Here is a 16,163-nt window from a genome sequence, read left to right as displayed (position 1 = left end):
AAACAGTGCCGGTTTTACTTCTTCCTTTCCAATTTAGACTCCTTTTATTTCTTGTCTGATTGCCGTGGCTAGGACTTCCAACACTGTGCTGAATAAAAGTGGCGAGAGTGGGCATCTTTATCTTATTCCTGATCTTAGAGGAAATGCTTTCAGCCTTTCAGCTTTTTATTTAAAAATTTTAAAAAATTTATTTGACCAAATGAAATTGAGTTTAGTTTTTTAAAAAATTGAGCTTTTGTACATAGCCTTGTGGTAAAAGACCTGATACTTCTAGCCACCGTCTTTCCCCATTTCCCACTCCTCACAAGCAGCGGCTTCAGACTTTTTAACTGATTGTTTTAGTAGTTACCTTCATATCTCTGAATAATGTGTGTCTATTGCCATTTGTTGATTTTTTAGTTGTAGGTGTTGTTTATTGATTTCTCATTGTGGAAGATGAAGGGTAGCAGTCTCTGATCCTCCACACCCTTGAACTGTGTACACACACAGACAGACATATACACGCACACACCCTCTGGCTGTCATATAATCTAGCACAGTCATGTACTCATTTTGGTTAGATCCATGATCCACGATTACATTACTATGACTCTGAAAATGCTCTCCACAGTTGAGCCATGAGATATATGATTAGTATTTTTGGACAACTTGTAAATTTCTTTGAAATTAATACTTACCTGTTTTTGTTTTTTAAATTTTGTTGGTATTCTGCATACTTATCACTAATTCAACTTCAAAATTTCCCTCAGTTATTTAAATCTCAGTGTTTTCAAACACTTGAGTCATCAGTGTCATCCTGAGGCAGTCTCTCCTGGGGTCCTCTGACCTGTACCTGGAAGAAGCCTGACTACTCTGTGGGCCTGTACTCTCCAATTCACTCCTCCTTTATTGAGATATAATTCATATACTGTACAGTTCACCCCTTTAAAGTGCACAGTTCAGTGGTTTTGGTATATTCACAAGGTTGTGCAACCATCATTTTCTGTTTCCAGAACATTTTTTATCACCCCAGAAAGAAACCTGATACTCATTAGCAATCACTCCCCATCACTCCTTCCTCTCAGCCCTTGGAAATCAATACCACTCTGGACATTTCATGGAATCATGCAGTATGAGGCCTTTCACTTAACATCACATGTGGCTTTTTTCACTTAACATCATGTTTTCAAGGTTCATCCATGTTGTGGCATGTGTCAGTACTTCATTCCTTTTTAAAGCTGAATACTAACCCGTTGTATGGGCATACCACACTTTGTTTATCCGTTTATCCATGATGGCCTGCAGGTTCTTCCCACTTTGGTTATCATTAAGAATTTTCTCAAACACTTTTGTGTTGGATCTCCTATATCTTGGCATCTCTGTCTTCCTCTTCCTGGATTTCTTCTCTTCTTTGGGTGGGAGGTAAAATTTTTGAGAGGTTGCATGTCTGTAAATGCCTTTACCCGCTTCTCACATGGTTTGGCTTTGTAGATCATTCCAGGTTGGAAATAATTCCACTCAGGACATTGAAGATTCATTGTTTTCTAGCTTACAGTGATGCTGTTCAGAAACCCTATGCCATTTCTGATTTTTTTTTATCCTTTGTAAAACTTCTGCTTCCACTCCAGGAGTTTGTACGCTCTCCTCTTTGTCTCCCGTGTTGTGGAATTTCACTGTGAGCACGTGAGCATCGCTTATCATCAAGCTTGTCCTCAGTAGAGCTCTTCAGCTTCAACACTCATGTCTGGTGGTTCTGGGACATTTCTTGAATTGTATCTTTGACTTCCTCCTCTCTGTGTTATTTTTTCTTTCTTGAGCTCTTCTCATTTGGTAATTCTTGATTTCCTTTTTTGTTCTCCATTTTGTCATCCTCTGGCTCTATTCTCTAGAAATTTCTTTACCGTCTATCCCTTATACATGGTATTCCATTTTTGTTGTCATAGTTTTGCTTTCCAAAGGGCTTTTATACATTCTGTGTGTTCTTTTCAAGTGTCTCCCTCTTCCCATTTCTCAGCTGTACCTTCTCCTCTCTCTCTGGGAGTATTACCAGTAGATTGCTTTTGAAACGTTCTTCTCACTTAATAATTTTTCTTTCCTACATGTTGATTTCTCTATTTGTTTACTCTGGTCCCTGTCTTTCATCTTAGGTGCTTGCCTCAAATATAAGGTGATTTCTGGCTGTCTTCTCAGATGTAGGAGTGGGGTACTAAAACACTGTTTGAGGGGCTGTGCCATTTTCCCGGAAAACCTCCCACATTGAGCCCTTTCCTCTTTGGCTGGTAGATTCCTAGGAAATTACTTTTTGTTCCCTTGCTTAGAGGTATATGCCTGATGCCTGCTGCTCTGGGAGTGGGGAGGGAAGAAGAATGGCAAAACTTCAAAAGTTCAGTGTGTATTATTTTGACCTCTGTTTTTAGTAAGATACCCCTACCTTCAACTCAGGTGCAGCTACTGGGTTTTTTTGGGGTTTTTTTTTAACCTTTTCTGGAGAATAAACCCCTAGTCTTCTGCTAGTTGCTTCTTAAGGCAGACTTTTATCCCTTCTTTGGACCTTTAGCTGGTGTTCACTTCCGCTTCTAGAAGTGTCTCGTGTTAGCAGTCTATGCAGGTTGTTCACTTTAATCAGATTGTGTTTTGCAGTTGCCCACTTGTAGCTGAGAATGAAATTTTCTCAGGTCTGTCAGGTTCCTCACCAGTTACCTACCTTCTTCTCAGCTTCTAAAATTTTGTTGTGTTGTTTTCTCTCTCATTCTCTTTTTCTTTAAGGGTGGTGCCTTTAGAAGGAATTATTTTTAATTGGTATTTTAATGAGATTTTGAGAGGTTGTGAATGTAAATTAACATGTTCAATCTGTCAACTTAAACAGGTTGTTACTGGGTCACTCCTTGCAGTAGTGGCTGCAGCTATAGTCACTGCTGGGATGGAAACCACTTAGGGTTTTATTCCAGTACGTTCTGTGTCATCACTCAGGGGCCTTGCTACCTCCGGGGCCATGATCAGCTGTGGCCTGATGGAGGCTCCGTGAAGGGCTGAAGGTGGAGCCACTGGTCAGTTCAGGCCCAGCAGTGAGTCCCATTTTTGCTCAGCTTTTCCCTGTGTTGACTTCTCCCTCAGTGCCTGACCAGAGCCCGTGTCTCTCGAATCCCAGTCGCTGGGGGGCTCACCTTAGCTTCCTGTTCTGCCTCATTGCCGTCTCATCACACTTGATGGGGCGTCCAGGAATCTCATCTCAGGACACACAGGATCTACATCTGCATCCCTGATGCTTGTTTTCAGACATGGGGCGAATCCATAGTCACACTGCTGGGTCTTCTTAGCTGCTCGTGCAGGAGTTCTCCACTGCTCTCCTTCTGCTTATCTCGGAATTATCTGGCTCTTTCCCAGTTTTTATCTTTTTACTCTTCTCTACAAAGTGAGCACATGTGGGTATATACCTGATAGTAGAAACAATGCCATGGGCATCTACTGTGCTCTTTTTTTTTTTTGAAGTATAGTTGACTTACAATGTTGTGTTAGCTTCAAGTGTACAGCAAAGTGATTCAGTTATACATATATATATATATATTTTTTCAGATTCTTTTCTATGGAATAGGTTATTACAGTTCCTTGTGCTATCCAGTAGGTCCTTGTTGTTTACCTATTTTATATAAAGTAGTGTGTGTCTGTTAAACCCAAATTCCCAATTTATCCTTCCCCTCCTTTCCCCCTTGGTAACCATAAATTGGTTTTCTTTGTCTGTGAGTCTATTTCTATTTTGTAAATAAGTTCATTTGTATCACTTTTTAAGATTCCATACGTAAGTGATATCATATGGTATTTGTCTTTCTCTGTCTGATTTACTTTACTTAGTATGATAATGTCTAGGTCCATCCATGTTGCTGCAAATGGCATTATTTCATTCTTTTTTATGGCTGAGTAGTATTCCATTATGTATATGTACCACATCTTCTTTACCCATTCATCTGTCAATGCACATTTAGGTTGCTTCCATGTTTTGGCTATTGTAAATCATGCTGCTATGAACATGGGGGTGCATGTATCTCTTCAAATTAAAGTTTTCTCCGGATATATGTAACACTGTTTTTAGCTCATACAGCTTAATATAAAAAAACCAAACCAAACAACCCAATCAAAAAATGGGCAGAAGACCTAAATAGACATTTCTCTGAAGAAGACATATAGATGGTCAACAGGCATGTGAAAAGATGCTCAATATCACTAATTATTAGAGAAATGCAAATCAAAACTACAATGAGGTATCATCTCACACCAGTCAAAATGGCCATCATTAAAAAGTCTACAAACAGTAAATGCTAGAGAGGGTGTGGAGAAAAGGGAACCCTCCTCCACTGTTGGTGGGAATGTAAATTGGTGCAGCCACTATGGAAAAGGGTATGGAGGTTCCTTAAAATACTGTGCTAATTCTTGCGCTGACCTGAGAGTCAGTATCTCATGAAGATGTCTTTGCATTGTCATTGTGCATTGGTTTTAGAGTTTTTCCAGAAGATTCCTTGGTTCTAAATGTAATCTGAGCCCCGTTATCATTTCACTTCAGGCTCTAGGCAGGTGCTATCTCCTGGAAAACTTTTTTGTTGGAGAAAAAGAAATTTGACCAGTATAAAAGATGTAAGTGTAGGCTCTTATATTTGCCAAAACATTGTCTGTTTTCCCCTGAAATGGAAAGTAGCTATAGGATCGTTCCCCAGACTCCTGTGCATCTGTCTCTAGGACAGTTATTGCTGTTCTTAAATACAGCTTATCGTTTGATTTATTGTACTTCTGTGAAAATGATGCAGTGCGGAAGTAATTAGTAATTGTGATCTTCTTTTTCTCCTTTAACAAGAGCTTTCTCTCTGGAGAAGCCATTTGGAAAAGAAGAATTTTTTTTTTTTTTTTCAACTGGGAGAATTATTTTTGATTACTGTTAAAATACTTATGGAATGTCTTTCTTTTCCTAAAGTTGTACCAAATCTTTGGAATGTTGATGGAGAAGTTACAGTTACTGACCAGAAGCCGGGAGAAGTTGCCGAGGAACTAGCAAGCTCCTATGAAAGAAAGCTCATTGAGGTAAGGGTGGCAGAGTCTGCGTTTATTCCCGACATTGGCTGCTTTGGAGGTTTTTCAGACAGAGGCCCAGCCTGTTAAACAGATGTCAGCAAAACAAGCAGTCACACACTCCGCCTCCCACAAACAAAACACAAAATGATAAAACCATTGTAATTGATAGAGAAAAGTAAGAAAGACGTGGTTCTTTGAAAAATATCATTTAATTAGAAACCTGTGGCAAGGAGATAAGAGAGAAAACGTGAAAAATAAGAAAACAGTTGTACCCTTGGATTTGGAGAATGTTCAAAACAGAAGAGAATATCACATACAACTTTGTGCTGAGAAATGGGGAAATAGGGATGAGATGGACTGTTTTCTAGGATCGCATTCAGTATCAAAATTCATTGGAGATGAGGCAGGCTACCTGAAGGGACCAAAAAAATCTGTGGAAGAAAGTTATAAAAGTTAAGAAAGAACTGTATCCCAAGAAGGTAGCAAGCCTGGATGGTTTTATGGTGATTTTCAGGGCACCCTTCAAGGTGTATACAAAAAGTCCTTCACTATTTATATTTTCTTAGAGCATTTTTTATCTATATCTGTACCTTGGTTCAAGTGTGTATCACTCCAGTATAAAAAATCTGACAAAGATAGCAGAAACAAGAAAAGTATAGACTGGTAGCATTTGTGCATGGATACATAACAATTCAAGAAAGGTATCGCTCTGTCAAATTCAGTCATATATTAAAGGAACAACATATATAAAAAGTTAAAATGTATTTAGGATTTCTAGGATGGTTTAACATTAGGAAATTCATCCATTAAGTCCACCCATTAATAAATCAAAGGAGAAAAACCAGATATTTATCTTGATAGGTACCAAAATGTCCATTTGGTAACACTCATCATCGATATCTGATAAAATATTCTCGGTAAATGAAGAATAAAGGTCCTTTTTTGGTATGATCAAATGTTTTTGTCAGAAACCATTAATTATCACCATACTCAATGGTAAAGCTGGAGAGTAAGTTTTTGATTAGGTAACTAATATATATACAGGTGTGTGTATGTGTCCTGGTGATCCAGTGGTGGTAGTATTTATTACAAGTCATGTATGTTTGTGTACATACACACATTAAAGTATACACCTATACTTAGTACTTTCTAAATCTTCGGTGAGTAAGTTTTATTTTTGGAATCAGAAAAACACCCACAGTTGCCGTGGAGACATGCCTGACCTGGGGTGGGCTTCAGGGGTAGGGCCTTTGAGGAGCAGCCCCTGAGCTCATTCTGGTTCAGACTGCCATCCTTGTGGTCTGTTTCCTCTGTCTCTAAATGACCTCGAACGAAGGGAGCTGACTTTAGAAGCAACTTGAGTTCTAACTCAGGTGAGCTCAAGGGAGAGCAAGCCAAGGTCTCAGCCAAACAGGCAACTGGGTGAAGAGTTAAAAACCGGGATGGGTGGGCCTGGGCACGGGGGAGGTGGTCCCTGCAGCGTCTCTGCCCACCACTCTGCCCATCCGTGGACCTTCATTCAGAGGGATCATGAGACCAGAGTTGGCTGTGGCAGAAAGCCTGGGTGGAGAGGGGAGCGGGCCCCTTACCCTCAGAACTGTGACAATCCTAGTGGACTCTGGGTCTCTAGGTGGCAGAGACTCTTTGATCACTGTATTCTCAGTGACTGTTGACAGGCGGTGAATTTAGCTAAATAGCCCTTGAGTGAAAGTATTTGAAATTCTCCTGGGACAGGGATGGCTCTGGTTTGCTGAATGAAGGAAGGGCTGCTGAGCTAGGAAGGGTGAAGGCTTCTTACCAGAGTGAAAGGGGGTTGGGAGCCTCTGTCCCTTCAGGGGAACCAGGGCGAGGTGTCCACTTGTAAGGATGTGGTCAGACCCGCACAGCTTAGAGACCAGTGCTCGTGTCCCTGGATTCCTTTGGGTGCTGGGCCTGGGGCAGCTATCTGGGGGATTGACATGCTCATCAGAAACTCGGAGGGGCTTGGGAGGAAGGGACTGGCTGCTTGACCCGCTGAGGAAACACTGTAGTTCATTCTTGGGCCGGCTGCTTGGTTGGTTGGTTGGTTGATTCAGTGTTGGTTGGGTGCCCTGTCACCACCCACTTTTTTTTGTTTTTTTTGTGGTACACGGGCCTCTCACTGTTGTGGCCTCTCCCATTGTGGAGCACAGGCTCCAGACGCGCAGGCTCAGCGGCCATGGCTCACGGGCCCAGCCGCTCTGTGGCATGTGGGATCTTCCCGGACCAGGGCACGAACCCGTGTCCCCTGCATCGGCAGGCGGACTCTCAACCACTGCGCCACCAGGGAAGCCCCCACCACCCACTTTGACCATGAGAAAGCCTCACCACCTCACTGCACTCCAGCTGTGATGTGTGGGGAAGATCCAGGTGTGATGTGAAGTTACTGTCGGATCCCCTTGCATCGTTGCTCTTGTTGCCTGCAAGAGAGGTAGGTGTTGAACTCCCACATCAGGGTAAAAGACTTCTCTTGCCAGCCTTAAGCCTTCTTTCACGTCCTTCTGTGATCCTCTTACCCTGGGAGCAGTGGAGTCGATGGCTGTAGTCAGCAAGCTGGGAGAGAGGTGAGGTTGAAGCAGAGATGGTCCTCCAGTGGCATTTACTACGCCGCACTGATTTTTCCTTCTGTTTTTGTTTGCAAAGTGAGATCCTGTCAGTGATCTCTCATCTCTGAATAACATTAGTGTTTCATTTCACCACGACTTTTGCCGAACCCTCTTTGTTGGCATTAATCAAACCCATTCTTCGTGATGCTCGGCTGTCATTTTATTAATGGGTTGGTTTTTACCAAGAAAGAGTTGTAAACGTGTGTTGGAGTGGAGTAGTAAAAGGATGAGGGGGAAGAGTTGAGGCATTGCTCTTCCCATTTCGAAAGGGCAAAGGAAGAAAAAATATATCATTTAAAATAATATGACTATTTAAAATACCCCAACAATTGAATGACTCTTCTGTGATTCATCCCAATGAAAAGGGAGTTCCTGAACCTTCTTTCTCCAGGTGTCTTTCAAAGCATTAAAACCATTCCACCTCCCTGCACACATCCACGGCACTCTGCATGAACAGCCCAGAACCCAAAGCGACACCGTGTGTAGTAGCTGGTGAGAATCGGGCCCAGGACAGGAGAGATTGTGCAAAGATTGTTCCTGACACCCTGTGGTGGTCCACTTTCGAAAACAAGAGGGAAAAGAGAATTCTGGCAGGTGTAGGTTAATCTGGCAGGGAAAGAACACTGCTATGAAAACACTCGTTATGTAAGAGCCGCTGTAATACTAGCAGCTAGCCGTCGGCGCATACTTTCAATTCTGGTTACTGTGCTAAGTCTTTACGTCGATGAACTCTTGCAGTCCTCAGCAGGGTTCCTTGAGGGAAGGTACTGTTCACAGATGGGGTTTTGAGAAGTGAAGTAGCTTGTCTAAGATTTCTCAACTGGTAAGAAGCAGAGCTGGGTCCGAATCCCTCAGGCCATCTAGCACCAGAGCCCAAACCCATCGTCCTGCTGTGTTCTGGAAGGCCAGACTCAGTGAGAAAAAGAGACACCTAAGAGAAGGGCCAGTCACTCGTCCTATTTGAGAGAATACGTGGAGGGAGGTGAGGGTTGCCAGCAGTAGCTGATAGAAACATGGCACATCGGCCGTTTGGCATGGTGCTGGCGGGGCCTCGTCCCACACCCTCAGTTACTGCAGGAGGGACCGCCTCCCATCCATGCTCGGACCGACTCGATTCTGAAGCCACTTGCAGTAGAATGCCAGGCTAGGACGTTATCTTTTTTTTTTACTGTATGTTCATTGCCTCATTCGGCTCCAGCATATAGTAGGAGCTCTGTAAGTATCGAATGGGATGACAGTCCGTCAAGTGGATTCGGCTGTTTGGGGTCATGTTTAAAGAGTGATGGATGGACTTCTCTCCGCTCTCAGGTCGCAAGTGGGTTGTACAAGGCACCCCTGTAACTCAGAGCATCCTGGCAGAAAGGATTCCATATCTAATAAGAGGAAGCATGGCTCTTTGGAGGAGGCACACGTTTTCCTGGCGGTCAGTTTTAGAGGGAATTTGAGCTTGGAGAGTCTGGAGGGGATCTTGAGAGAAAGATGGGCGCTACCAGCTCATGTAGCACATATTTACTGACTACCTCCTAAGGGTCCAGCCTTCAACTTCCTTTCTCTACCCTCAGTGGCCTCCCCTACCCTGGGAGCAGTAAAGTTGATGATTCTAGGAGATGAGCCACGAGAGATGTGAGTCTGAAGCTGAGACGTTCCTGAAGTGGCGTTTTCTTCCCTAGACTGAGTTTGTCTTCTTTTTTTGATTGTAAAGTTATTGATGCTTCATCCGTGGGTAGCATCTGTGTAACCAAGGCTTGTCGTAGGTTACAAAGATGAACAAGACACGTAACCTGCCTCTGGGGAAGCTCCTGGCCTGGGGGGTGAGGCAGACACGTCCGTTATGATAATTAGGAAACAGGGTTGACATGCCAGAAGTGCAGACATAGAGTGATGCCTGCCTCATGGGCTCCTAGAGCTGTGTCTTTAACAGCAGTCTTGCAGAGCTTGGGCACCTAACTGGAGCTTCTAGAACATTCCTCCCCTTTTCTTTGGGGTTGTTAGTTATGACACTTGGAAATTTCTTTTGTCCACTTCCCATCCCTCCTGAAGAGCTACACATTAGAGGAAATGGATTTGTTCTCACCAAGGTTTTTGAGGATAAAAGATACTGGACACGTCCAAGATAGATCTGCTCTAAGATTCCTCTTTACCTCCTGCAAGTGCAATCCTTTTGGTTTGGATTCGTCTCCAGAGATTTTTCCATTCCTTTCTAGCAGTTGCCATCAGAAAAATGTAGAATTGTTGGTGGCATTTGGACTTCGGTCCTACGTCGCCTCCTGCAGCCTGGTGGCTTGGAGAGCACAGGTGTCCCATGTCAGACTCAGTTCAGATTGGTCCCTCACCGCCATGCATTCCTTCCTGGGCAGGCCACCTGACCTCTCTAAGCCTCAGTTTCTCTGTCAGTAAAGTTGAGCTGGTAATACCTACTGGTAGGGTTACTTTGAGGATTAAATATAAAGAATCAGGTTCAGTACCCGTAGTGGACAGGAGTGCTTTCTTTTCTTCCTTCTGTCCTGATTTCCTTTGGAGGAATGATGGCCCCACCATGTCTTGCCGTCTTGGTAGGAGAGTAGATCTTAGGTACTTTGCCCTACTTTGGCCCCAGGGCAGGCATGTGACCTGAGCCAGGGCAGTTGGGGCTTTAACTCCTAAATTAAACAAGAATGGTGAGAATGCTTGAGAGGCCACTTATTCAATAACTGGGTCCTGATGACTCTCCATTTGTTGCTGTGTGAACTGGCCAGAGCTGTGCTGGTTTCAGGTCCTTCTCTGGGCCAGCTTCTCCTAATTTCCTGACTGTTTACAGTAATTCCTTTGTAGCTCAGGTTAGAATCTGTCTCTGTTACTTACCTCCAAAATACCTTAGTTCATATGAAGTTTTGTAAATGTCTACAATCCATAGATGCTGTTTCCTCTTCCTCTCCTTTGGGGCTCCTTTGTTCTGCCTTTTTCATACTGTACTAAGTCTTGATCACAGTCCTGCTTCCCCATTGTTTGCTCGCCTCTGTGCTGTGTACAATACTGCCAGTCCATCCTCAGCAAATGGATCTTTACTTCCTCCTGTGTGGAGGGACTCAGCTAGCTGTTGACTGATTTTTCAAATTATAGGATACTTGTCATTTACTGTGTGACTGTAGTTAGCCCCTGAATTTTTGTTCACGGGTGAAATAAATGTGTATTAGCGGCATTTGTTCTCATTATAATGGCGGAGTTACTATTAATGGAAAAGTTAGCTTAAGCATCAAGCTGGTGAAAAATACATTCATAATCACACGCTGTGGACAACTCTGAATATGACCATCATTTGAATAAAATGGAAAAGTTCCTGAAGCAGCCAGGACCTTGGGGGCAGTTATACCACCAGCACTGGCTTCATAAATTGGCACCAATGGGTTCCAACACTCTTGATATATCTGGGAGTCATTTTTATGCAAAAGAAAACAGGCTTTTAAATAAAAGACTGGATTCTGTGTAAGTACTCAGGATACAGAACTCTGAGCTGACGTCTCCATTAAACTGCTGCTCAAAATGAAGAGTTTGATGTGAATTTGTTTTTGTTTTTTAATATCTCATGATACTGAGCAGATTGAGACCGGGCTCTCACCTCGTCAGGGGAAAAAAGTTTGCTCACCATGCAAAACTGGGTGTTGAAGCAAAATTGTTATGTATGAATGAAAATTGGTAAGGAGTTCTCCCTTCTGGAGGGATGGGGTAATTCCCACTAAAGTGTGAATGACTAACAAGGCCAAATCTCCAAGGAATTCTTAAAATCTTTTTATTATGGAAAAGATACAAAAATGGAAAATTTAGAGGTTTAATCATGCTTCAACCATTAATAACTCCTAGTCAATTTTGCATCATCTCTGTCCCATCCTACTCCCAGTCTCTTGTGGTATTTTGAAGCAAACCTGAGTTTTCATATCATTCCACTCCTGTTTGAAGGCTGTATCTGTAAAATATAAGAGCTGTTTACAAAACAAAACAAAACCACAATACCATTAAAAAATCTTCTAAAGGAGGCCCATGCCAGTCCTAGCAAATCTCAGATTGGAATATCAGAGAGAAAGAGAGAGAGAGACTGGCTGACTTCTTTTAACAGAGCACCTTTTAGGGGGCCTGAAAAATGGTTCCTCACCCAATTCCAGCGTGTGTGTGTGTGTGTGTGTGTGTGTGTGTGTGTGTGTGTGTGTATGTAGGCTTTCCCACACCAGTGGAGTGTCTGAGAATTCAACTGAATTCTGACACTATCTACCCAGAGATAGCATCAGATTCTACAGGTAAGAGGCCAGTCCCACAAGATCACCCTCCACTTCAGATACCAGTTAGTTGTGAGCCCAGATTGTTACCTGTGCTTCTGACCGACTGGCTATAAATCAGAGGTTCCCAAGACGATGAATTTGCTAGAGTGTCTCACAGAACTCAAAATTTTACTCACTAGATTACTGGTATATTGTAGAAGGATATAAGTCAGGAAGAGCCAGATGGAAGAGATACATAGGACCAGGTATGGGGAAAGGGCACCGGGCGTCCATGCCCTCTCTAGCCACGCCACTCTCCCCAGATCCCCATGTGTTCACCACCCTGGAAGCTTTTGGAACCCTGTCCTATCCATAAAAATAGAAGCTTCATTACAGAGGCAGGAATGATGAAATCACTGACCATTGGTGATTTTTTTAAAAACATCTTTATTGGAGTATAATTGCTTTACAAAGGTGTGTTAGTTTCTGCTATATAACAAACTGAATCAGCTATACATATAAATATATCCCCATATCTCCTCCCTCTTGTGTCTCCCTCTCACCCTCCCTATCCCACCCCTCTAGGTGGACACAAAGCACCGAGCTGATCTCCCTGCGCTATGCGGCTGCTTCCCACTAGGTATCTATTTTACATTTGGTAGTGTATATATATCCATGCCACTCTCTCACTTTGTCACAGCTTACCCTTCCCCCTCCCCACATCCTCAAGTCCATTCTCTAGTAGGTCTGTGTCTTTATTCCTGTCTTAGCCCTAGGTTCTTCATGACATTTTTTTTTTCTTACATTCCATATATATGTGTTAGCATACGGTATTTGTCTTTCTCTTTCTGACTTACTTCACTCTGTATGACAGACTTTAGGTCCATCCATCTCACTACAAATAACTCAATTTCATTTCTTTTTATGGCTGAGTAATATTCCATTGTATATATGTGCCACATCTTCTTTATCCATTCATCTGATGATGGACACTTAGGTTGCTTCCATCTCCTGGCTATTGTAAATAGAGCTGCAATGAACATGGTGGTACATGACTCTTCTTGAATTATGGTTTTCTCAGGGTATATGCCCAGGAGTGGGATTGCTGGGTCTTAGACCATTGGTGATTGGCTCAATCTCCAGCGCCTCTCCCCTCCCTGGAGGCCAGGGGGTAGGACCAAAAGTTCTAACCTTCTAATCAGAGGATTGGTTCTCCTGGTACCCAGCCCCCATCCTTAGGTGCTTCTAAAAGTCATCTTATTAACATAACAAAGGACACCTTCATCATTCTCAACACTTAGGAAATTCCAAGGGTTTGGGGAGCTGTGAGCTGAGAACTGCGGCCCACAGTAAATCACAGTATCGCAGGACCCCTTGCTTCCTGTTCCTCCCCCTCAGTTTGCTGAGGAAGGAATCTTAGCACCTAATTCCTGTGAGATGGCCAAGCCGAGGTCTTCCTCCCCTTTGCTTGGCTTTCTGTGTTAATTCCGGTTAATATCAGCCATAGCCCTGTCACCAGCATGGCTGCCCTGACTCTTGGAAATGGAACGGGTTGAAGACAAGGAGGTGTTGATTTTGGATACAGGCATCAGTAAGCGGCAGCGAGCAGTAGCTGGAGGCAAGATCTTAGTGTCCGGACTGGGAGCCGTAACCACTGGACCACAGGGGCCGGCAGCTAGGGCCTGGGTCCCTAGTTCTCGCCTGTCTTGTCAAGAATGAATTCAGGTGAGGAGGCAGAAGGTGAAGAGAAAAGGAAAAAGTTTATTGGAAAGACAAAGCACATGCAGAAAGATGCAGGGGTGAACTCAGAGAGAGAGTTGCGCCTCTGGGGAGTTTAAACCCTTTATAAGGGCACAGTTTTCTGGGTCTTTGTCTTACTTCCAGCCAGTCATCTTGTTTTGTCCCCCCTGGCTAATTTGTCTCAGGACCCTCCCCTTAGGGGTGCAGGCACCTCTCAGCCAAGATGGGTCACGACATGAAGGCATCTGGGAGAAGCAGGAGTCACCATGGCCTGGAGTTGTCCCCTGACTTTTGACCCCCAAGAAGCCTTTCTGCGCATGTGTGGTGTCTCCCTTGCCCCAAGGAGCGGGGAAGCGGAGATCCCTTGATCCGTTACTCAAACAAGGTTTTGCCCCTGTTCCTGCCATGACTGTTATCTTAGGACATCCACTAGAGACAAAGCTTGGCTATTTACCGTGTCTCTGTCATTGCTTCCATTTTGGAGAACAAACAGGAGGCTGATTTTAAATGTCTAACCTCAAGCCCACCTATCTCCTGTCTCAGGAAATGCAAACAGGAGGCTAGTTGAAAGTGTCCAGCCTGAAACCCACTTTTTCCTGCCCTATGAAGTGTAAACAGGACGCTAGTTGTAAATGTCTAACTTGGGGCCCGTCTATCTCCTGCTTCAGTGTCACCACGGCTTGCAGGTTTCCCAGTGCTTGGGTTTCCGAATGCTGGGGCACACAGGCCTCTGCTGTGCCCTTGTGCATGAATGAACTAGTTCCCTAATGAAGATCACAGGCAGTCCAGTACTTTATTCAAAATAGTTTTTGTGTGTTTTCTTATTTTTAATATTCTATTTTTAAAATTAGAAGTATAGTTGATTTACAATATTGTGTTAGTTTGAGGTGTACAACATAGCGATTCAGTTATACATGTGTGTATGTGTATGTATATATATACACATATGTTCTTCACATTCTCTTCCCTTATTCAAAATATATTTTTATTATGGAAAGTTTGAATGTAAGAATAGCCCGAAGAATACAACGAGCTTTCGCATACCCATCACCCAACGGCAGTGGTGGCCAAGTCATGGTCAATCTCGCTCTGTCCATACATCTTCCTACTTCCCCAGCTTCTCATAGATACGCTGAAGCAAGTGCAAAGCACAGCGTTGTTTCCTCCTAAAGCATTTTGAAATATATCTCTAATACAGCATAAGGGTCCTCCTATTTTTTAAAAGAAAAAAAATCCTGTAATATCACACCTAAATAAAAATTAGCAGTCATTTAACATCATCAAATATCTGGTGAGTGTTCAAATTTTCATTTCAAACAAATGTTTGAATAAGTTTCCAAATGGGGTCCATCCACACATTGTAATCGGTTAATAGACCTCTTAAATCTCTCTGAATCTGTAGGTTTCCCATCTGTATCTTCTCTCCCTTTCTTCTTTACTTGAAATTTATTAGTTAAAGAAATTAGATTGTTGATCCTAGAGGATGTCTCCCACCAGTGTTTTTTGAGAGTCTGTCATGTGCTTGGCACTCTGTGATCTCTTAGGCTTTTGGTGACATTTACTTAGAGAAAAGCAACCCCCAAACATCGATGACAACCATGGTAGTAGCAGTTAGCATAAGTTGAGGGCTTATTCTACTTTTAGTCCCTTTGCTAATAGCATCACATTGGATTGTCTAATGTTTGCTACATCCTTACAGATGAGGAATCTAAGGCTTGGAGATGACAAGTCACCGGCCCAAGGTCACAGGGCTTCACGTGTAGACCTAGGATGGAACCCTGGCTGGCTGACTCCAGAGTTAGTCCTCTTCCCCTCACGCTTAGCTAGAAACACGAACTGTTGCCAAATCTTGGCTCCCTGTGCACCCATGCCGAATAAAAGTACCGAGACAGAGATTTGGAAGGTAAGAAATACAGAGACTTTTTATTTTCTTTGCCAGGCAAAGGGGAGGCACGGTAGGCTAGCGCCTCAAGAACTGTGCGCCCACTCTGCTGAATTACAGGGATTCTTACAGGGGAGTTCACAGTCCAAAGTCAGTGATAAAGATCAAAACAGTGAATGTCTTGCATTCTTCTTCTTCTTGCATTGTTTCAAAATAGTCACTGCTGGCAGTCAGGAAACCCAGTAATGGGGTCCATTAGTCTCTGGGTTATCAGTGTGGGAGCTCCCTTCTGGAAAGCAGACAGCTACAAGGGGTGATTTGCTACAGGAGATCACAGAGGGAGCAAATACCAGGTGCAGAATGTAAATTACACAGGACTGGGGTGACAGGTTAGCTTTGTGAAGGACAAATCTAACAACAGACACTATAGATTAGCAACAGTTAAAATGAAACTAGGATTGATTAACTCTTTCAGGCCAGGTTATGTTTCTTCTCTAGCCTGGCACCATTCCCTTTATTTTCCTTGTTCTCAGGAGAGGGAAAACATTTCTATTTCTGCTGCAACAGAACCAGGCCTTGCTGGCTGGCTGGCTCTAACTTTTAACTCTAAGGGGAGCCACGGTGAGCCACGGTGATGAAAGCAGTGGCATC

At 43.3% G+C, this 16,163-nt stretch overlaps 1 protein-coding gene across 1 annotated transcript in view; it reads left to right on the top strand.

Annotated features, from left to right (window-relative positions):
- SNX29 (sorting nexin 29) overlaps nt 1–16,163 on the top strand; it is a 524,651-nt gene that overhangs the window by 248,140 nt on the left and 260,348 nt on the right. The window contains exon 14 of the mRNA XM_065892522.1: nt 4,940–5,046. Coding sequence (XP_065748594.1) covers nt 4,940–5,046 — 107 coding nt within the window. The remainder of the gene's footprint in view (nt 1–4,939; nt 5,047–16,163) is intronic.

The sequence above is a fragment of the Phocoena phocoena genome, chromosome 15, assembly GCF_963924675.1.
Source record: "Phocoena phocoena chromosome 15, mPhoPho1.1, whole genome shotgun sequence".
Classification (NCBI taxonomy): domain Eukaryota; kingdom Metazoa; phylum Chordata; class Mammalia; order Artiodactyla; family Phocoenidae; genus Phocoena; species Phocoena phocoena.
This window is presented reverse-complemented; position numbering and strand designations above follow the sequence as displayed.